General features: G+C 36.8%; 1 protein-coding gene across 1 annotated transcript in view; it reads right to left on the bottom strand.

Annotated features, from left to right (window-relative positions):
* Positions 1-24,344, bottom strand: part of LOC117324912 (NIPA-like protein 2) — a 78,427-nt gene that overhangs the window by 25,461 nt on the left and 28,622 nt on the right. The window contains exons 3-4 of the mRNA XM_033880751.1: positions 22,257-22,428; positions 2,000-2,059 (exon numbers count right to left, since the gene is read on the bottom strand). Coding sequence (XP_033736642.1) covers positions 2,000-2,059; positions 22,257-22,428 — 232 coding nt within the window. The remainder of the gene's footprint in view (positions 1-1,999; positions 2,060-22,256; positions 22,429-24,344) is intronic.

The raw sequence follows: 24,344 nt of genomic DNA, 5'->3' as shown, positions 1-24,344 counted from the left end.
CCCCTTCCTTGAGGATGTAGTATTGACATGATTATACATGTATTAGATGTCCCTGTCTATATTAATCAATCAGAGGTCCCTGTCTATATTAACTGATCAGAGGTCCCTGTCTATATTAATTGATCAGAGGTCCCTGTCTATATTAATTGATCAGAGGTCCCTGTCTATATTAACTGATCAGAGGTCCCTGTCTATATTAACTGATCAGAGGTCCCTGTATATATTAATTGATCAGAAGTCCCTGTCTATATTAATTGATCAGAGGTCCCTGTCTATATTAACGATCAGAGGTCCCTGTCTATATTAACTGATCAGAGGTCCCTGTCTATATTAATTGATCAGAGGTCCCTGTCTATATTAATTGATCAGAGGTCCCTGTCTATATTAATTGATCAGAAGTCCCTGTCTATATTAATTGATCAGAGGTCCCTGTCTATATTAATTGATCAGAGGTCCCTGTCTATATTAATTGATCAGAGGTCCCTGTCCATATTAATTGATCAGAGGTCCCTGTCCATATTAATTGATCAGAGGTCCCTGTCTATATTAATTGATCAGAGGTCCCTGTCTATATTAATTGATCAGTGGTCCCTGTCTATATTAATTAATCAGAGATCCCTGTCTATATTAATTGATCAGAGGTCCCTGTCCATATTAATTGATCAGAGGTCCCTGTCTATATTAACTGATCAGAGGTCCCTGTCTATATTAATTGATCAGAGGTCCATGTCCTTATTAATTGATCAGAGGTCCCCGTCCTTATTAATTGATCAGATGTCCCTGTCTATATTAACTGATTAGAGGTCCCTGTTTATATTAATTGATCAGAGGTCCATGTCCTTATTAATTGATCAGAGGTCCCTGTCTATATTAACTGATCAGAGGTCCCTGTCTATATTAATTGATCAGAAGTCCCTGTCTATATTAATTGATCAGAGGTCCCTGTCTATATTAATTGATCAGAGGTCCCTGTCTATATTAATTGACCAGAGGTCCCTGTCTATATTAATTGATCAGATGTCCCTGTCTATATTCATTGATCAGAGGTCCCTGTCTATATTAACTGATCAGATGTCCCTGTCTATATTCATTGATCAGAGGTCCCTGTCTATATTAATTGATCAGAGGTCCCTGTCTATATTAATTGATCAGAGGTCCCTGTCTATATTAATTGATCAGATGTCCCTGTCCTTATTAATTGATCAGAAGTCCCTGTCTATATTAATTGATCAGATGTCCCTGTCTATATTAACTGATCAGATGTCCCTGTCTATATTAATTGATCAGAAGTCCCTGTCTATATTAATTGATCAGAGGCCCCTGTCTATATTAATCGATCAGAGGTCCCTGTCTATATTAATCAATCAGAAGTCCCTGTCTATATTAATTGATGCGAGGTCCCTGTCTATATTAATCGATCAGAGGTCCCTGTCTATATTAATCGATCAGAGGTCCGTCTATATTAATTAATCAGAGGTCCCTGTCTATATTAATTGATCAGAGGTCCCTGTCTGTATTAATCGATCAGAGGTCCCTGTCTATATTAATCGATCAGAGGTCCCTGTCTATATTAATTAATCAGAGGTCCCTGTCTATATTAATCGATCAGAGGTCCCTGTCTATATTAACTGATCAGAGGTCCCTGTCTATATTAATTGATCAGAGGTCCCTGTCTATATTAATGGATCAGAGGTCCTTGTCTATATCAATTAATCAGAGGTCCCTGTCCATATTAATTAATCAGAGGTCCCTGTCTATATTAATTGATCAGAAGTCCCTGTCTATATTAATTGATCAGAGGTCCCTGTCCATATTAATGGATCAGAGGTCCCTGTCTATATTAATTGATCAGAAGTCCCTGTCTATATTAATTATGCCATCATTGTATTGACTTTAAGGTATAATTACAGTTCTGTTAAAACATAAGTATGCTCCCTTGGTTTTGTACTAATGTGTAACCTAAAACTTTTTGTAGAGGAAGGCTAAAAAATCAACTTACCAAAGAGATTTTCAGCTCGGATCTTCTCTTTAAGGAACATTGCCGCAAGGAAAAGGTTAGCTGTAAAGGAAAAAAATTAATAGATATGGTATAAATAAATTCAGGTCATTCTTGTGCATGCTGCCAATGCCTGTATAGGATTCCGTAATAGTAAGTGAACAAAAAAAAAAAAAAAATCAAAACCCTGAACTTCTACGGAAAATGCATTAAAATTTGAAAAACTGATCAACACTATATATACACAATGAATTGTTGATGACCAGCCTACAGAAGTGGTGCACTTCGAACCTTATTAGAGAGAACAGACCCATGGGCCTAAACAGTCATCCGACACATACAGCAACACACACGTGCACACCTCAATCCCACGGGCTCAAACCAGCATCATCACCATAAATTGTCTGTTCACAGCAAGTAATGTTTCAAAAGAAATTTGGTTTTTATCCATTTTCACTTAATATGAAGAATAGCATTTTAAAGCAAAATGTCAGCAAAGTTATTGTTTTGGGGCCTCATCCCTCTGTCCCCAGGGGTCCGACCAGCTTCATTTATATAAATTATGATTGCCCTTTCCCAATTCTGTCCCCAGGGGTCCGACCAGCTTCATTTATATAAATTATGATTGCCCTTTCCCAATTCTGTCCCCAGGGGTCTGACCAGCTTCATTTATATAAACAAGGCATCGCAAACGATACAAATCCCCTCGCGTCCATTCATAAATGAAGTCGCATTACAGCGCTGACAAAGATTTTCTATAAATAGTAACGGTGACATTGGCCTTGACCTTGGCGCCCTAAAACACGAACTCGTTCGAGGTATTCCCATGCTGGACCCATATATGAAGTTTGGTCAGGATCCGTTCAGAAATGAAGTCGCAAGAGTGCTGACAAAGATTTTCTATAAATAGTAACCGTGACCTTAATCTTGACCTTGGCACCCTGAAACCCAAACTCGTTCCAGGTATTCCCATGCTGGACCCATATATGAAGTTTGGTCAGGATCCGTTCAAAAATGAAGTCGCAAGAGTGCTGACAAAGATTTTCTATAAATAGTAACGGTGACCTTGCATGACCTTGGCACCCTGAAACACGAACTCATTCGAGGTATTCCCATGCTGGACCCATATATGAAGTTTGGTCAGAATCCATTCAAAAATGAAGTCGCAAGAGCGCTGACAAACAGTGAACATACGTACTACGTACGTACTTACGTACGAATGGAACGCTATATCCCCTCCCCGACTTTCGTCGCGAGGGGATAATTATGATTGCCCTTTCCCAATTCTGTCCCCAGGGGTCTGACCAGCTTCATTTATATAAATTATGATTGCCCTTTCCCAATTCTGTCCCCAGGGGTCTGACCAGCTTCATTTATGTAAATTATGATTGCCCTTTCCAAATTATGTTTCATACTAAATACTGTTTAATCAATTAAGGCATTAAGGAAGAGCTAAGCATTTTAAAGAAAGATTTCATCTAAGTTCTTCTTTTGGGGATAGAAGGGCAGCTTCTATAATCAGGGGTCGGACCCGACTCATTTATATTAATTATGATTGCGATCCCCTTATGATGTTTGAAGTCAAATTTGATTGTAATCCAATAAGGTATCAAGGAGGAGTAGTGTTTTAAAGCTAAGGCTAAGTTTCCTTTTGCGGCTTGACCTCTCTGTCCCCAGAGGTCAAACCAGCCTCATTCATATAAAATAAGACTGGCCTCCCTCAAGGATGTGTCACATAAAATTTGGTTGTAATCCACAGAAAAGGCTAAGGAGGAGAAGAGTTTTAGAGCAAAATTACAGCAAAGTTTCCCTTTCAGGACCCCAATACTCAGACCCCATTGGTCGCATCCAACTCATTTATATAACCTTCAATTATGTTTTGATGTACTGACACAATCTATACAGTAAAACCTTGTTATACTGACACAATCTATACAGTAAAACCTTGTTATACTGACACAATCTATATAGTAAACCTTGTTATACTGACACAATATATACAGTAAACCTTGTTATACTGACACTATACAGTAAAACCTTGTTATACTGACACAATCTATACAGTAAAACATTGTTATACTGACACTATATATACAGTAAAACCTTGTTATACTGACACAATCTATACAGTAAAACCTTGTTATACTGACACAATCTATACAGTAAAACCTTGTTATACTGACACTATACAGTAAAACCTTGTTATACTGACACTATGTATACAGTAAAACCTTGTTATACTGACACAATCTATATATACAGTAAAACCTTGTTATACTGACACAATCTATACAGTAAAACCTTGTTATACTGACACTATACAGTAAAACCTTGTTATACTGACACTATGTATACAGTAAAACCTTGTTATACTGACACAATCTATACAGTAAAACCTTGTTATACTGACACAATCTATACAGTAAAACCTTGTTATACTGACACAATCTATACAGTAAAACCTTGTTATACTGACACTATACAGTAAAACCTTGTTATACTGACACTATATAGTAAAACCTTGTTATACTGACACTATGTATACAGTAAAACCTTGTTATACTGACACAATACAGTAAAACCTTGTTATACTGACACTATATAGTAAAACCTTGTTATACTGACACTATCTATACAGTAAAACCTTGTTATACTGACACTATATAGTAAAACCTTGTTATACTGACACTATACAGTAAAACCTTGTTATACTGACACTATATATACAGTAAAACCTTGTTATACTGACACTATATATACAGTAAAACCTTGTTATACTGACACTATACAGTAAAACCTTGTTATACTGACACAATCTATACAGTAAAACCTTGTTATACTGACACTATCTATACAGTAAAACCTTGTTATACTGACACAATATATACAGTAAACCTTGTTATACTGACACTATATATACAGTAAAACCTTGTTATACTGACACAATACAGTAAAACCTTGTTATACTGACACTATATATACAGTAAAACCTTGTTATACTGACACTATACAGTAAAACCTTGTTATACTGACACTATATATACAGTAAACCTTGTTATACTGACATAATCTATACAGTAAAACCTTGTTATACTGACACAATCTATACAGTAAAACCTTGTTATACTGACACTATCTATACAGTAAACTTTGTTATACTGACACAATCTACACAGTAAAACCTTGTTATACTGACACAATCTACAGTAAAACCTTGTTATACTGACACAATATATACAGTAAACCTTGTTATACTGACACAATACAGTAAAACCTTGTTATACTGACACTATCTATACAGTAAAACCTTGTTATACTGACACAATATATACAGTAAACCTTGTTATACTGACACTATCTATACAGTAAAACCTTGTTATACTGACACCATCTATACAGTAAAACCTTGTTATACTGACACTATACAGTAAAACCTTGTTATACTGACACCATCTATACAGTAAAACCTTGTTATACTGACACCATCTATACAGTAAAACCTTGTTATACTGACACTATCTATACAGTAAAACCTTGTTATACTGACACTATCTATACAGTAAAACCTTGTTATACTGACACTATATATACAGTAAAACCTTGTTATACTGACACCATCTATACAGTAAAACCTTGTTATACTGACACTATACAGTAAAACCTTGTTATACTGACACTATATATACAGTAAAACCTTGTTATACTGACACTATATATACAGTAAAACCTTGTTATACTGACACCATCTATACAGTAAAACCTTGTTATACTGACACAATATATACAGTAAACCTTGTTATACTGACACTATATATACAGTAAAACCTTGTTATACTGACACCATCTATACAGTAAAACCTTGTTATACTGACACAATATATACAGTAAACCTTGTTATACTGACACCATCTATACAGTAAAACCTTGTTATACTGACACTATACAGTAAAACCTTGTTATACTGACACAATCTACAGTAAAACCTTGTTATACTGACACAATATATACAGTAAACCTTGTTATACTGACACAATACAGTAAAACCTTGTTATACTGACACTATCTATACAGTAAAACCTTGTTATACTGACACAATATATACAGTAAACCTTGTTATACTGACACTATCTATACAGTAAAACCTTGTTATACTGACACAATATATACAGTAAACCTTGTTATACTGACACAATCTATACAGTAAAACCTTGTTATACTGACACTATCTATACAGTAAAACCTTGTTATACTGACACAATCTATACAGTAAAACCTTGTTATACTGACACTATCTATACAGTAAAACCTTGTTATACTGACACAATATCTACAGTAAACATTGTTATACTGACACTATATATACAGTAAAACCTTGTTATACTGACACAATCTATACAGTAAAACCTTGTTATACTGACACAATCTATACAGTAAAACCTTGTTATACTGACACTATCTATACAGTAAAACCTTGTTATACTGACACTATCTATACAGTAAACCTTGTTATACTGACACTATATATACAGTAAAACCTTGTTATACTGACACTATACAGTAAAACCTTGTTATACTGATACTATACAGTAAAACCTTGTTATACTGACACAATCTATACAGTAAAACCTTGTTATACTGACACAATATATACAGTAAACCTTGTTATACTGACACTATATATACAGTAAAACCTTGTTATACTGACACTATCTAAAACCTTGTTATACTGACACTATACAGTAAAACCTTGTTATACTGACACAATCTATACAGTAAAACCTTGTTATACTGACACTATCTATACAGTAAAACCTTGTTATACTGACACAATCTATACAGTAAAACCTTGTTATACTGACACTATATATACAGTAAAACCTTGTTATACTGACACTATACAGTAAAACCTTGTTATACTGACACAATCTATACAGTAAACCTTGTTATACTGACACAATACAGTAAAACCTTGTTATACTGACACTATACAGTAAACCTTGTTATACTGACACTATCTATACAGTAAAACCTTGTTATACTGACACTATACAGTAAAACCTTGTTATACTGACACAATATAAACAGTAAAACCTTGTTATACTGACACTATCTATACAGTAAAACCTTGTTATACTGACACTATCTATACAGTAAAACCTTGTTATACTGACACTATCTATACAGTAAAACCTTGTTATACTGACACAATCTATACAGTAAAACCTTGTTATACTGACACTATATATACAGTAAAACCTTGTTATACTGACACTATACAGTAAAACCTTGTTATACTGACACAATCTATACAGTAAACCTTGTTATACTGACACAATACAGTAAAACCTTGTTATACTGACACTATCTATACAGTAAAACCTTGTTATACTGACACAATCTATACAGTAAAACCTTGTTATACTGACACTATACAGTAAAACCTTTTTATACTGACACTATACAGTAAACCTTGTTATACTGACACTATATAAACAGTAAAACCTTGTTATACTGACACTATATATACAGTAAAACCTTGTTATACTGACACAATCTATACAGTAAAACCTTGTTATACTGACACTATCTATACAGTAAAACCTTGTTATACTGACACAATATCTACAGTAAACCTTGTTATACTGACACTATATATACAGTAAAACCTTGTTATACTGACACAATCTATACAGTAAAACCTTGTTATACTGACACAATCTATACAGTAAAACCTTGTTATACTGACACTATCTATACAGTAAACCTTGTTATACTGACACAATCTAAAACCTTGTTATACTGACACAATCTATACAGTAAAACCTTGTTATACTGACACAATATATACAGTAAAACCTTGTTATACTGACACTATATATACAGTAAAACCTTGTTATACTGACACTATACAGTAAAACCTTGTTATACTGACACTATACATACAGTAAAACCTTGTTATACTGACACTATCTATACAGTAAAACCTTGTTATACTGACACTATATATACAGTAAAACCTTGTTATACTGACACTATCTATACAGTAAAACCTTGTGATACTGACACTATCTATACAGTAAAACCTTGTTATACTGACACTATACAGTAAAACCTTGTTATACTGACACTATACAGTAAAACCTTGTTATACTGACACTATATATACAGTAAACCTTGTTATACTGACACTATGTATACAGTAAAACCTTGTTATACTGACACTATACAGTAAAACCTTGTTATACTGACACAATCTATACAGTAAAACCTTGTTATACTGACACTATATATACAGTAAACCTTGTTATACTGACACTATGTATACAGTAAAACCTTGTTATACTGACAAAAGGATTTTGGAACCAGCCAAGTATTTACATTTTTTTGCTATCCCATAGATGTATTTGACAGCTGCTGAGGTCCATTATTACATTTCATTTACCTTACAAGATGGCTTCACATTTCTGTCATTCATTTATTTCCATACTTCAAATACAAAATGACAATAATATCCTAAGTATTTTCTGTGTTGACAATGAGTATAATAGAAGCTATCTGCTGAAAAATCAATATAACTGCATTTTCTGTATTCATTCAGATCAAGGCAAAACCTAAAGCTTCACCACATTCAGCTTCAAACATCAAATCTGAACTGTTTCATTAGAGAGCATGTACCAAATAAAACTTAGTGTCTGTAAGGCACCAGACCAAGGTAAAATCTGGTGAAGACTTTCAGTGGCTGTCCACTGTACCGATTTTTCTATAAAGTCGCATTTCTTCCTGTTACCATTCATTTCCATAATATCAATCCCTGTGTCACCAAATATAGACACACCTTCAGCCACCACAGACCTTTACAAATGTCTCTATGGAAACAGATCCTTATCCCTGTCCAATCGGAAAAGACACTGATGCTTTAATGAATATCCGCTGATGATCCTTTTGGATGAATATTTGAATAGTCACCCCCACTTCAATTCATCATCACCAAGGATGGAAAAAAGGCTATTTAAAAAATATCTCAACAGTGCTTTGTAGAAATGGTGCTGTTTTGTAGAAATGGAGCTGTTTTGTAGAAATAGAGCTGTTTTGTAGAATTGGTGCTGTTTTGTAGAATTGGTGCTGTTCTGTAGAATTGGTGCTGTTCTGTAGAATTGGTGGTGTTTTGTAGAATTGGTGCAGCTTTGGAGAATTGCATGCTGCTGCTGCTTTGTAGAATTGGTGGTGTTTTGTAGAATTGGTGGTATTTTGTAGAATTTGTGTTGTTTTGTAGAATTAGTGCTGTTTTGTAAAAATGGTGTTGTTCTGTAGAATTGGTGGTGTTTTGTAGAATTGCATGCTGCTGTTTTGTATAATTGGTGGTGTTTTGTAGAATTGGTGGTGTTTTGTAGAATTGGCGGTATTTTGTAGAATTGGTGCTGTTTTGTAAAAATGGTGTTGTTCTGTAGAATTGGTGCTGTTTTGTAGAATTGCATGCTGCAGTTTTGTAGAATTGGTGCTGTTTTGTAGAATTGGTGCTGTTCTGTAGAAATGGTGCTGTTCTGTAGAATTAGTGCTGTTCTGTAGAAATGGTGCTGTTCTGTAGAATTGGTGCTGTTCTGTAGAAATGGTGCTGTTCTGTAGAAATGGCGCTGTACTGTAGAAATGGTGCTGTTTTGTAGAATTGGTGCTGTTTTGTAGAAATGTGTTTTGTAGAAATGGGGCTGTTTTGTAGAAATGGTGGTGTTCTGTAGAATTGGTGCTGCTTTGTAGAATTGCTTGCTGCTGTTTTGTAGAATTGGTGGTGTTTTGTAGAATTGGTGGTGTTTTGTAGAATTGGTGCCGTTTTGTAGAAATGGTGTTGTTCTGTAGAATTGGTGCTGTTTTGTAGAATTGCTTGCTGCAGTTTTGTAGAAATTGTGCTGTTCTGTAGAATTGGTGCTGTTCTGTAGAATCAGTGCTGTTTTGTAGAATTGGTGCTGTTTTGTAGAATTGGTGCTGTTCTGTAGAATTGGTGCTGTTTTGTAGATTTGTGCTGTTCTGTAGAATTGGTGCTGTTTTGTAGAAATGGTGCCGTTTTGTAGAATTGGTTGTTTTGTAGATTGGTGCTGTTTCGTAGAATTGGTGCTGTTCTGTAGAATTGGTGCTGTTTTGTACCATAACTGTTATAGAATTCCTTCCTACTACCATTACTGTTATAGAATTCCTTCCTACTACCATTACTGTTATAGAATTCCTTCCTACCACCATTACTGTTATAGAATTCCTTCCTACTACCATTACTGTTATAGAACCTTCCTACTACCATTACTGTTATAGAATTCCTTCCTACTACCATTACTGTTATAGAATTCCTTCCTACTACCATTACTGTTATAGAATTCCTTCCTACTACCATTACTGTTATAGAATTCCTTCCTACTACCATTACTGTTATAGAATTCCTTCCTACTACCATTACTGTTATAGAATTCCTTCCTACCACCATTACTGTTATAGAATTCCTTCCTACTACCATTACTGTTATAGAATTCCTTCCTGCTACCATTGCTGTTATAGAATTCCTTCCTACTACCATTACTGTTATAGAATTCCTTCCTACTACCATTACTGTTATAGAATTCCTTCCTACTACCATTACTGTTATAGAATTCCTTCCTACTACTAGACTGTTATAGAATTCCTTCCTACTACCATTACTGTTATAGAATTCCTTCCTACTACCATTACTGTTATAGAATTCCTTCCTTCTACCATTACTGTTATAGAATTCCTTCCTACTACTAGACTGTTATAGAATTCCTTCCTACTACCATTACTGTTATAGAATTCCTTCCTACTACCATTACTGTTATAGAATTCCTTCCTACTACCATTACTGTTATAGAATTCCTTCCTACCACCATTACTGATATAGAATTCCTTCCTACTACCATTACTGTTATAGAATTCCTTCCTACTACCATTACTGTTATAGAATTCTTTCCTACTACCATTATTCATTCAATAATTTGTTAATTTATATTCGCTGATAACACAATTGGGATACAAACAATTCAATTATGTCTTTTATTATTTATCAGAAAAATACTTATCCAACAGAAATTAGCAGCCACCTGCGATGTGATGACTATAGTAGGTTATTCTTAGGCAGTGGTCTGTTAAAGCCGAGACTGGCTTCAGAAAATTGCTGGATAGCCAAGTTGAAACAGGAAGGGATCTGATGTTGTGTACAGTAGTTGTATTATTATTGATCAGACATAATCTCCAGAGTCGCACCTAATAATACACCTGAACCTTAAAATCCTAATTTTTTACATTCTCACATAATCAATACTGTAAAAACCTTAAAGACATAATTAGAATCTTCTTAAAGAGTTGTTTTTCTTCAATATCTCAATTAGCTAACTGTTTCCTGTCTGTCAGAAAGATTAACAAGACAGGGAAACTAAACCTAACAAACCATTGCTCATGTCTGTTTCTTAATTTAGAGCAAAATTTGAAAAACTATCAGCAATTGAATGAAATAGCAATCCTTTGGATGAGTTAAGTGTGGTAAATAGGTGTGGATGAGTTAAGTGTGGTAAATAGGTGTGGATGAGTTAAGTGTGGTAAATAGGTGTGGATGAGTTTAGTGTGGTAAATAGGTGTGGATGAGTTAAGTGTGGTAAATGTTAATAGGTGTGGATGAGTTAAGTGTGGTAAATAGGTGTGGATGAGTTTAGTGTGGTAAATAGGTGTGGATGAGTAAAGTGCAGTAAATAGGTGTGGATGAGTTAAGTGCAGTAAATAGGTGTGGATGAGGTAAGTGTGGTAAATAGGTGTGGATGAGTTTAGTGTGGTAAATAGGTGTGGATGAGTTAAGTGCAGTAAATAGGTTCGGATGAGTTAAGTGTGGTAAATAGGTGTGGATGAGTTAAGTGTGGTTAATAGGTGTGAATGAGTTAAGTGTGGTTAATAGGTGTGGATGAGTTAAGTGTGGTAAATAGGTGTGGATGCGTTAAGTGTGGTAAATAGGTTCGGATGAGTTAAGTGCAGTAAATAGGTGTGGATGAGTTAAGTGCAGTAGATAGGTGTGGAAGAGTTAAGTGCAGTAAATAGGTGTGGATGAGTTAAGTGTGGTAAATAGGTGTGGATGAGTTAAGTGTGGTAAATAGGTGTGGATGAGTTAAGTGCGGTGAATAGGTGTGGATGAGTTAAGTGTGGTAAATAGGTGTGGATGAGTTTAGTGTGGTAAATAGGTGTGGATGAGTTAAGTGTGGTAAATAGGTGTGGATGAGTTAAGACCAGTGAATAGGTGTGGATGAGTTTAGTGTGGTAAATAGGTGTGGATGAGTTAAGCGTGGTAAATAGGTGTGGATGAGTTACGTGCAGTAAATAGGTGTGGATGAGTTAAGTGCGGTAAATAGGTGTGGATGAGTTAAGTGTGGTAAATAGGTGTGGATGAGTTAAGTGCGGTAAATAGGTGTGGATGAGTTAAGTGTGGTAAATAGGTGTGGATGAGTTAAGTGTGGTAAATAGGTGTGGATGAGTTAAGTGCGGTAAATAGGTGTGGATGAGTTAAGTGTGCATGGGTTCAGATGAGTTAAGTGTGGTAAATAGGTTCGGATGAGTTAAGTGCGGTAAATAGGTGTGGATGAGTTAAGTGTGGTAAATAGGTGTGGATGAGTTAAGTGTGGTAAATAGGTGTGGATGAGTTAGTGTGGTAAATAGGTGTGGATGAGTTAAGTGTGGTAAATGTTAATAGGTGTGGATGAGTTAAGTGTGGTAAATGTTAATAGGTGCGATGAGTTAAGTGCAGTAAAAAGGTTGTGTGAATAGATGCGGATGAGACCATCGGACACCAGCCAAAGGTTACACTATCTTCCACAGAGTATACTTATATGCATAGTTGTAACAGCAGAAATCAATTCCTAGACAGAGGAAAGTGCTTAATTTACAACCATGCTGACAAAATTAATTTCATGAAGTACCAAATTATGGATAGATGTGTGATAACATTTCCTCATACATCTAAATACCAGACGGGAATCTCTCTTTGTGTACTTATATTCATTCAGTTCACAGTGAGAACAAGAGGCCCAATGGCCCTGTATCACTCACCTGGCTCTACAGCAACTTTGAAGTTGATCGAGGTCATTTCTACAGATATTATGCTGACTACCTCTTTATTCAAATATCAGAGTAAGCTAGGTTGATTCATATCAATAAATTTTCTAGTCCTTCATTCCAGCATACTTTAGGCCTAATATCAGGTCGCAGACACTCTTAGCTATCACAAAATTATTGTTGACAGATTTGAGCGGATTTCACCCCTGTGACCTTGAATGTAGGTCAAGGTCATTCATTTGAACAAACTTGGTAGCCCTTCACCCCAGCATGATACAGACCCAATATCAAGTCCCTGGGCCTCTTGGTTATTGAGAAGTTGTTTGAAGATTTTAGTGTATTTGACCCATGTGACCTTGAATGAAGGTCAAGGTCATTTACTTGAACAAACTTGGTAGCTCGTCACACCAGCATGCCACAGGCCCAATATCAAGTCCCTGGGCCTCTTGGTTATTGAGAAGAAGTTGTTTGAAGATTTTAGTGTATTTGACCCATGTGACCTTGAATGGAGGTCAAGGTCATACATTTGAACAAACTTGGTAGTCCTTCACTCCTGCATGCTACAGGCCCACTATCAAGTCCCTGGTGCCTCTTGGTTATTGAGAAGAAGTCGGCTGAAGATTATAGCCTATTTGACCCATGTTACCTTGAATAAAGGTCAAGGTCATTCATTTTAACAAACTTTGTAGCCCTTTAGGCCAGGATCCTACATGCCCAATATCAAGTCCCTGGGCCTCTTGGTTATTGAGAAGAAGTTGTTTGAAGATTTTAGTGTATTTGACCCATGTGACCTTGAATGGAGGTCAAGGTCATACATTTGAACAAACTTGGTAGTCCTTCACTCCTGCATGCTACAGGCCCACTATCAAGTCCCTGGTGCCTCTTGGTTATTGAGAAGAAGTCGGCTGAAGATTATAGCCTATTTGACCCATGTTACCTTGAATAAAGGTCAAGGTCATTCATTTTAACAAACTTTGTAGCCCTTTAGGCCAGGATCCTACATGCCCAATATCAAGTCCCTGGGCCTCTTGGTTATTGAGAAGAAGTTTTTTGAAGATTTTAGTGTATTTGACCCATGTGACCTTGAATGAAGGTCAAAGTCATTTACTTGAACAAACTTGGTAGCTCGTCACACCAGCATGCCACAGGCCCAATATCAAGTCCCTGGGCCTCTTGGTTATTGAGAAGTTGTTTGAAGATTTCAGTGTATTTGACCGATGTGACCTTGAATGGAGGTCAAGGTCATATATTTGAACAAACTTGGTAGTCCTTCACCCCTACATGCTACAGGCCCACTATCAAGTCCCTGGTGCCTCTTGGTTATTGAGAAGAAGTCGGCTGAAGATTATAGCCTATTTGACCCATGTTACCTTGAATAAAGGTCAAGGTCATTCATTTTAACAAACTTTGTAGCCCTTCAGGCCAGGATGCTACAGGCCCAATATCAAGTCCCTGGACCTCTTGGTTATTGAGAAGAAGTTGTTTAAATGAACAAGAGGCCCATGGGCCTTAACGGTCACCTGAGTTTTGATATATTTAAGCACATTTGGCCCCCTGTGACCTTGAACGAAGGTTAAGGTCATCCATTTGAGCAAACTTGGTAGCCCTTCATCCCAGCATGATACAGACATAATATTTGGTCTCTGGGCCTTTTGGTTATCAAGAAGAAGTCTTTCAAAGATTTTTTGCATATTTTACCCCTGTGACTTTGAATGAAGGTCAAGGTCATCCATTTGAGCAAACTTGGTAACCCTTCATCCCAGCATGATACAGACATAATATTGGGTCTCTGGGCCTTTAGGTTATCAAGAAGTCGTTCAAATTTTTAGCATATTTGACCCCTGTGACCTTGAATGAAAGTCAAGGTCATCCATTTGAACAATATCAAGGTCTCTGGGCCTGTTGGTAATTGAGAAGAAGTTGAAAATGGAAATTGTTTACGCCGCACGATGCACAACGGACGACGTCGGACAAAAGGCGATCACAATAGGTCAACTGATACTTCGTCTCAGGTGACCTAAAAAGTTGACGCTGGACGGACCGCCGGCCGGACAACGGATGCCGCACCACGGCATAAGCTCACTTGCCCTTCTGGCAGGTGATCTTAAAATGTTGTCTGACAGATTTGCTTCCTTGGACCAATGCGACCTTATGTTGGGTTGATGGGGTAAAATATCACAAATATTGCATGGTTTTTTTTTTTGCTTCAACCCATATGTATATATTTTTGGGTGACTCATATTGCCCTCAGTGCCATGCAATATTAGTTAAATATACCAATTAGAAATGTCATTCTCAGAAAATAACCATTCATCTGTGTGTATAAGAAGATAAAGTCTTCCAAAAGAATAACAACAGGTTGTTGGTCGATCTATTACTGTATAGTAGGTTATTTTAACATTCTACAATCTCTCCGCAAATAACAGTTAAACTTAATAGGCAAATACCAAGGTGAGGGAATTTAAAAAAATTATATATCTTCAACAGGCTAAAAATCATCCTCGATTCTCAAGGGATTATGTTCACTTTTACTTTCTGCATCTCTGGAATATGTCATCATCCTGTTGTCACACCTAAATATCGACCTACTATTCGTTAACCAGTTGGTCACACCTAAATATTGACCTACTATTCCTTCAGCAGTTGTCACACCTAAATATTGACCTACTATTCGTTCAGCAGTTGGTCACACCTAAATATTGACCTACTATTTGTTCAGCAGTTGTCACACTTCAATACTGACCTACTAATCATTTAGCAGCTAGTTGTCACACCTCAATATTGACCTACTATTTGTTAACCAGTTGTCACACCTAAGTATTAACCTACCTATTTGCTAACCAGTTGTCACACCTTAATATTAACCTACTATTCGTTAACCAGTTGTCACACATATAACAAATTGACATTTTGTCACAAATGACTTTATTTTCCTTTTATATAGGACAGTATCTAAAGGAGTTATGAATAAAATCCCCTGTACTATTAGCTATAGCTGTAACAGATCTAGAACACAGTATAGGTTTACAAACAATTAGTTCGTTCATTACAAATTCAGAAGATGAAGCATAATCATTTATGATTATATCAAATGTAGAATACTGAAGGGAGCTTAATAAAACAGAATTTGATCACCTGAACCTCACGTGGGGTATTTGTAGAACACTCCAACGTCACCAATTAGCAGTTTCAATTTTTAACATATTCTACACTTGAAATGGGCATTTCTAACATTATCACTATCTTAGAATGATCTTTGACAGTCATGATTTTTTCTTTCATGCAAAGATAAACTTTATCTATTTCATACTGCAAAACAAGTTATATCCACCTATATTTAGTCACTTTGTTGGCCAGGACAGAGGTACAGGAGGGGTGTTATTATAGAAAGAATCCAGATTATCTAATAAAACCCACGTTTGGGCAGGTGACCCCTAACCTTTCCACGTCCAAACAGGGAATCTTTAGGTGAATGGCAAGTGTGTTGAAACTGTGCTATCCAACCACCGTAACAACATTTTAGACTTAGTAATAAATTGATTGACAACACAGTGGACACACAAATATTATGCAATATAACTTTATATTTGGATAGTTGACTTATTGATTTAAAACTAATTTGAGTACTGATCCCATTTATTTATGTCCTCTGTCCCTAGTTAAGTATATGTCACAACAACATGTCAGATTTGTGTCTCTGTCTCTAGTTTAGTATATGTCACAACAACATGTCAGATTTGTGTCTCTGTCTCTAGTTTAGTATATGTCACAACAACATGTCAGATTTGTGTCCTCTGTCCCTAGTTTAGTATATGTCACAACAACATGTCAGATTTGTGTCTCTGTCTCTAGTTTAGTATGTCACAACAACATGTCAGATTTGTGTCCTCTGTCCCTAGTTTAGTATATGTCACAACAACATGTCAGATTTGTGTCTCTGTCCCTAGTTTAGTATGTCACAACAACATGTCAGATTTGTGTCCTCTGTCCCTAGTTAAGTATATGTCACAACAACATGTCAGATTTGTGTCTCTGTCCCTAGTTTAGTATATGTCACAACAACATGTCAGATTTGTGTCTCTGTCTCTAGTTTAGTATATGTCACAACAACATGTCAGATTTGTGTCCTCTGTCCCTAGTTTAGTATGTCACAACAACATGTCAGATTTGTGTCCTCTGTCCCTAGTTTAGTATATGTCACAACAACATGTCAGATTTGTGTCCTCTGTACCTAGTTTAGTATATGTCACAACAACATGTCAGATTTGTGTCCTCTGTACCTAGTTTAGTATATGTCACAACAACATGTCAGATTTGTGTCCTCTGTCCCTAGTTTAGTATATGTCACAACAACATGTCAGATTTGTGTCCTCTGTCCCTAGTTTAGTATATGTCACAACAACATGTCAGATTTGTGTCCTCTGTCCCTAGTTTAGTATATGTCACAACAACATGTCAGATTTGTGTCCTCTGTCCCTAGTTTAGTATGTCACAACAACATGTCAGATTTGTGTCCTCTGTCCCTAGTTTAGTATATGTCACAACAACATGTCAGATTTGTGTCCTCTGTCTCTAGTTTAGTATATGTCACAACAACATGTCAGATTTGTGTCTCTGTCTCTAGTTTAGTATATGTCACAACAACATGTCAGATTTGTGTCCTCTGTCCCTAGTTTAGTATGTCACAACAACATGTCAGATTTGTGTCCTCTGTCTCTAGTTTAGTATATGTCACAACAACATGTCAGATTTGTGTCCTCTGTCTCTAGTTTAGTATATGTCACAACAACATGTCAGATTTGTGTCCTCTGTCTCTAGTTTAGTATATGTCACAACAATATGTCAGATTTGTGTCCTCTGTCCCTAGTTAAGTATATGTCACAACAACATGTCAGATTTGTGTCCTCTGTCTCTAGTTTAGTATATGTCACAACAATATGTCAGATTTGTGTCCTCTGTCTCTAGTTTAGTATATGTCACAACAACATGTCAGATTTGTGTCTCTGTCTCTAGTTAAGTATATGTCACAACAACATGTCAGATTTGTGTCTCTGTCTCTAGTTTAGTATATGTCACAACAACATGTCAGATTTGTGTCTCTGTCTCTAGTTTAGTATATGTCACAACAACATGTCAGATTTGTGTCCTGTCTCTAGTTTAGTATATGTCACAACAACATGTCAGATTTGTGTCCTCTGTCCCTAGTTTAGTATATGTCACAACAACATGTCAGATTTGTGTCCTGTCCCTAGTTTAGTATGTCACAACAACATGTCAGATTTGTGTCCTCTGTCCCTAGTTTAGTATATGTCACAACAACATGTCAGATTTGTGTCCCCTGTCTCTAGTTTAGTATATGTCACAACAACATGTCAGATTTGTGTCCTCTGTCCCTAGTTTAGTATATGTCACAACAACATGTCAGATTTGTGTCCTGTCCCTAGTTTAGTATGTCACAACAACATGTCAGATTTGTGTCCTCTGTCCCTAGTTTAGTATATGTCACAACAACATGTCAGATTTGTGTCTCTGTCTCTAGTTTAGTATATGTCACAACAACATGTCAGATTTGTGTCTCTGTCTCTAGTTTAGTATATGTCACAACAACATGTCAGATTTGTGTCCTCTGTCCCTAGTTTAGTATATGTCACAACAACATGTCAGATTTGTGTCCTCTGTCTCTAGTTTAGTATGTCACAACAACATGTCAGATTTGTGTCCTCTGTCCCTAGTTTAGTATGTCACAACAACATGTCAGATTTGTGTCTCTGTCTCTAGTTTAGTATATGTCACAACAACATGTCAGATTTGTGTCCTCTGTCCCTAGTTTAGTATATGTCACAACAACATGTCAGATTTGTGTCCTCTGTCCCTAGTTTAGTATGTCACAACAACATGTCAGATTTGTGTCCTCTGTCCCTAGTTTAGTATATGTCACAACAACATGTCAGATTTGTGTCTCTGTCCCTAGTTTAGTATATGTCACAACAACATGTCAGATTTGTGTCCTCTGTCTCTAGTTTAGTATATGTCACAACAACATGTCAGATTTGTGTCTCTGTCTCTAGTTTAGTATATGTCACAACAACATGTCAGATTTGTGTCCTCTGTCTCTAGTTTAGTATATGTCACAACAACATGTCAGATTTGTGTCCCCTGTCCCTAGTTTAGTATATGTCACAACAACATGTCAGATTTGTGTCTCTGTCCCTAGTTTAGTATATGTAACAACAACATGTCAGATTTGTGTCCTCTGTCCCTAGTTTAGTATGTCACAACAACATGTCAGATTTGTGTCCTCTGTCCCTAGTTTAGTATATGTCACAACAACATGTCAGATTTGTGTCCTCTGTCCCTAGTTAAGTATTTGTCACAACAACATGTCAGATTTGTGTCCTCTGTCCCTAGTTTAGTATATGTCACAACAACATGTCAGATTTGTGTCCTCTGTCCCTAGTTAAGTATATGTCACAACAACATGTCAGATTTGTGTCCTCTGTACCTAGTTTAGTATATGTCACAACAACAGATTTGTGTCATTCTAATATAAAGTCATAAATACATAAAGTTACTGTAGCATGACATGATATTTTACCATGAACACAAAGAGCCCACTGTTAGACACAGTGTCACAGTCAGCCATGCATGTTGATAATGCCCATATCCCTTATGAATTTGTAGCATGATCCCAGCATAAACGCAGCATGAATGCAGCATGGAATTGCAGCATGAATGAAGCATGGATGCAGCATGATGCCCAATTTACTTCCCTATATATTCTTACTAGTAAAAGCATGGTTGCAGCATGTTTCAATTATGCAAATTATGCTGGGATCATGCTTTAAGCATGCTGCGAATGTACTGCAGCACAGCATGGTTGCAGCATGAACAGAATCTAAAATATAGTCACCATGCTGGCATCATGCTGCAATGCAGCATGATGCCAGCATGGTTTGCAGCATGATGCCAGCATGGTTTAGAAGCATGATCCCAGCATGGTTTGCAGCATGATCCCAGCATGGTTTAGAAGCATGATCCCAGCATGTTTCAATTATGCAAATTATGCTGGGATCATGCTGCAAACCATGCTGGGATCATGCTTCATCGCAGCATGGTTGGCAGCATCAATGAAAATCATGTAATAAAAACTCAAAGAATACTTCAGTTTAACAACATTTTATTTGGCATGAAATACAAACGTTTTATAATAAAAACATAAATATGACATAGGGATGACCTACAATAACTCCTTCATCTTTAGAGTCATTAGCTCATGGAAATGTACTGATAAAAAGACAAACTGTTCTGTATCTACCCCAATAGGTCCCATTTACAAGGATTCACGAAGCACTATATACCCTCCATTGTGTCGGAAAACATTGGTCATGGACTCACAAAGCATGTATAAACCCTCCATTGTGTAGGAAAATATTGGTTATAAGTCCTGTACCTAAAGGCATCTCCCACACAAAATAGACAATTCAGAGATACTCTTCCTATATCACTAGGGAATACAACAAGAGGCCCAATGGGCCTGTATCGCTCACCAGGGCTCTACAGCAACTTTGAAGTTGATTGAGGTCATTTCTACAGATACTATGCTGATTACCTCTTTATTCAAATATCAGATCCAGAGTAGGCTAGGTTTATTCATATCAATACAATTTTTAGTTCTTCATTCCAGCATACTATAGACCTAATGTTCGGTCTCGGACACTCTCTGCTATCGCAAAATTATTGTTTACAGATTTAAGCCTATTTCACCCCTGTGACCTTGAATGAAAATCAAACAAACTTGGTAGCCCTTCACCCGAGCATGCTACAGGCCCAATAGAAAGTCCCTGGGCCTCATGGTTATTGAGAAGAAGTCGTTTAAAAGCTTATAGCCTATTTGACCTATGGCCATGTGACCTTGAATAAAGGTCAAGGTCATTCATTTCAACAAACTTTGTAGCCCTTTAGCCTAAGATGCTATAAGCCCAATATCAAGTCCCTGGGGCTCTTGGTTGTTGAGAAGAAGTTGTCTAAATGAAAAAGTTGATGCTGGCCGGACGGATGGACGGATGACCGACGCCGCACAACGGCATAAGCACACTTGGCCTTTGGGCAGGTGAGCTAAAAATGGAATTTACCCCGCGCACAGGGGAATTAACCTTTTCTGAGGGAATTAGCTTTTGGGCAAGCTTATAACGATTATATCCTGGAGAATCCAATCTGAATGAATGAAATCCCCTTTTCCGAAGGAAATTCCTATTTTTTAAGGGGAAATCCCTTTTGTCCGTAAAATTACCATTTTCTTTATAATTTGGACAAGCTTGTGTGCCTGCAGGGTTAACTGCAAGACTCGCACCACAGTGCTTGCTGATCGAGACAGCTGGCTGCTGGCCATGCCTACGGCCAGTTACTCTGGTGTCTGTGAAGGACACGGTAATTTTAAGGATATTGTACTTATATAATTACTGCTTGTAATCAGGCTGCAGATAATAATTGGTTTGAATCAAATCCTGAAATGGAAATTAAAAGCTGTAACAGCAATGGCAGTTTCAAGCAAAATTTGGTCAGTATACCTTCAGATCTTCTAGAAAAGTAGGGTTTTAAAGAATAGATAACAAATGATTAATATTGGGACAGACAATCACCATGTTAGCTGTGATATCTGTAATAGAATCATTTATAACCTGTTAGTTTACATGGTGGGACAGACAATCACCATGTTAGCTCTGATATCTGTAATAGAATCATTTATAACCTGTTAGTTTACATGGTGGGACAGACAATCACCATGTTAGCTCTGATATCTGTAATAGAATCATTTATAACCTGTTAGTTTACACAGAAATATATAAAGAACAGTTCAGGGTTACCAAATCTCATGTCATCATACCATGCTTCCTCTCAAAAGTTGCAGTTGAGACAAGAAGAGGAATTCCAACGGTTTTTAGACCAAGAATTTCTCTTGCTGACTCTGATCCTTGCCAAGTCTATAGACGTGCGTTTAGATTGGCTTTCTGAGGACATGTTCTCTGTTTGGTTGAATGTGAGTCCACAAAAAAATTCAGTCAGATATGAAGCTAGTCATAAAGACTTCTGTTTATGAGAAGATGTTACTGATAAATATTGGTAGTGTTATATAAACATTTTCCTTTTACCAACACGTTTTCAAAAAGCTTACCAATGACAGTAGTTGTTCCTAGAGGTGCTACTAATGAGGCTGGCGCAAATCCATAGGCGGAAAAGTTTCCAATCTCACCGAGACCCATCAGAACTACACCTACCCACCATAGAGAATCTTTAGTGTAGTGTATGGCATCTACTCGCAGCTCATTTCTCATGTGGGCATATTTCTGTAAATAAACAAGGAATCATATAATGTAATGTTTTAAACACTGATGTTCAACTAAGTGTAATCTTCAACAAAAAGCAATCAAAGTACCTGTATAGAGTACAGTCAAACCTGTGTATAAAGATCACCCTTCAGAGGGGCAGGTAAAATTAACACAGGTAAAAGTGACCTTTTGATGTCAGAGTAACACTAAACACAGGTAAAAGTGACCTTTTGATGTCAGAGTAATACTAAACACAGGTAAAAGTGACCTTTTGATGTCAGAGTAACACTAAACACAGGTAAAAGTGACCTTTTGATGTCAGAGTAACACTAAACACAGGTAAAAGTGACCTTTTGATGTCAGAGTAACACAAAACACAGGTAAAAGTGACCTTTTGACGACGAAGTAAACATCACACAACAGTCAGCAGTAAAATATATTACCACAGGAGTAACAAACCTATTTATAACTTAATATTTAACTGCAATATTGATATTCACTCAAGGATGTTCCAGACCAAACTTGGTCAAAATCTCTTTTTTTCTGTATAACAGAAGATATTTTAATTCCATTCTATCGCGCGCCGACAAAATCAAGTCCCTCCCCAAGGATATTACCTAATTCAAGGGCAAAGACTCACTGCAAGTTTGAAACAAATTGATTCTCAAATGTTTTAAAAATTCATTTCATTATTTGGCTAATCTGGTTAGATTAAAAGCCATTAGCTATATAAACACACAAAATCAATGTCCTATGCCTACAAAACTACTAATAACAAAAGGAAGTCTCCCAGCCTTCATTAAATATTCATAAACATTTATACTTGACTGATGTATAGCTATATCCATCCTCAAGGCTATGGTCTTTTACAAACCATGGATTATAATATACAAACTGAGAGATGGAATCGAGGAGTACTCAATTCTATATATCACTAAATTTACTTAACATCAACAAGATGCCAATGGGGCCTGTATCACTCACCTGGTTGGATTTGACCAAACATCAAAATGATGTTCAGAGTCATCCTTAAGCAAAATCTGTAGAGGCATTACCTCTATTTCCTGTATTGGGCCTTCCCCTTTGGCCCCTTGGGGGTCAGAGTCACTGCTTATGCAAAATCTAATTCCCTTCTGCCAAGGATATTTCTGATGAAATGGGGTTCAAATCCATCAAAAACTAATGACTAGTAGCAATTTAAAGGCATTACCGGTTCCCCCCTATTTGGCCCCACCCCTTTGGCCTCTTGCTAATTGGGGGTCAGAACTGTCATTAAAGCAAAATTAATCTATTCCCCTTCTCCCAAGGATGTTTCTGACCAAATTTGGTTAAAGTCAACTAAGAGTTTTATGACTAGTAGCGATTTAAAGCAAATGTTGACGGAAGTCGCACCATGGCGTAAGCTCACCAGACCTTCAGTTCAGGTGAGCTAATTAACACGAAAAAAAAGATTTTACATTGTCTCTACATCATATACTGAAGGATCCGGAGTAGTAAAGATTTTACATTGTCGTATTACATCATACAGTGCAGACCGTAGGAATGAACACAAAGTCACCATGTGCCGGTGTTTGATTTTCTATTCAAGGGGTAAATCACAGCGACCGATCACCCTAAATCCCTATCAGGGATCATGAAAACGGCGTCATCGCGATCCCCGGTGGTAATGTGTTCATCAAAATCTGCGGTGATCGTTTCTCCGCGAAACATCAAAGCAATTTGTCCGCCGCGAATCCTGATGATGCAGCCCCGGAGGGCCACGATTACATTCAGCCCTCGGTTTTACCTGTGGTGGTGTGGCTCTCAGTTGACCATTATCGACCCTTATCGTTGTACGTGTACCGATTTTTTTACCGCTAGCAGTCGAGACGATTGGTAGATTTTGTGACTTACATGCAAGTGTCCTATCCCTAATGTAAGACTCGAATTCGAAG

This window comes from Pecten maximus, chromosome 4, assembly GCF_902652985.1.
Source record: "Pecten maximus chromosome 4, xPecMax1.1, whole genome shotgun sequence".
In the NCBI taxonomy this organism is placed as follows: Eukaryota; Metazoa; Mollusca; class Bivalvia; order Pectinida; family Pectinidae; genus Pecten; species Pecten maximus.
This window is presented reverse-complemented; position numbering and strand designations above follow the sequence as displayed.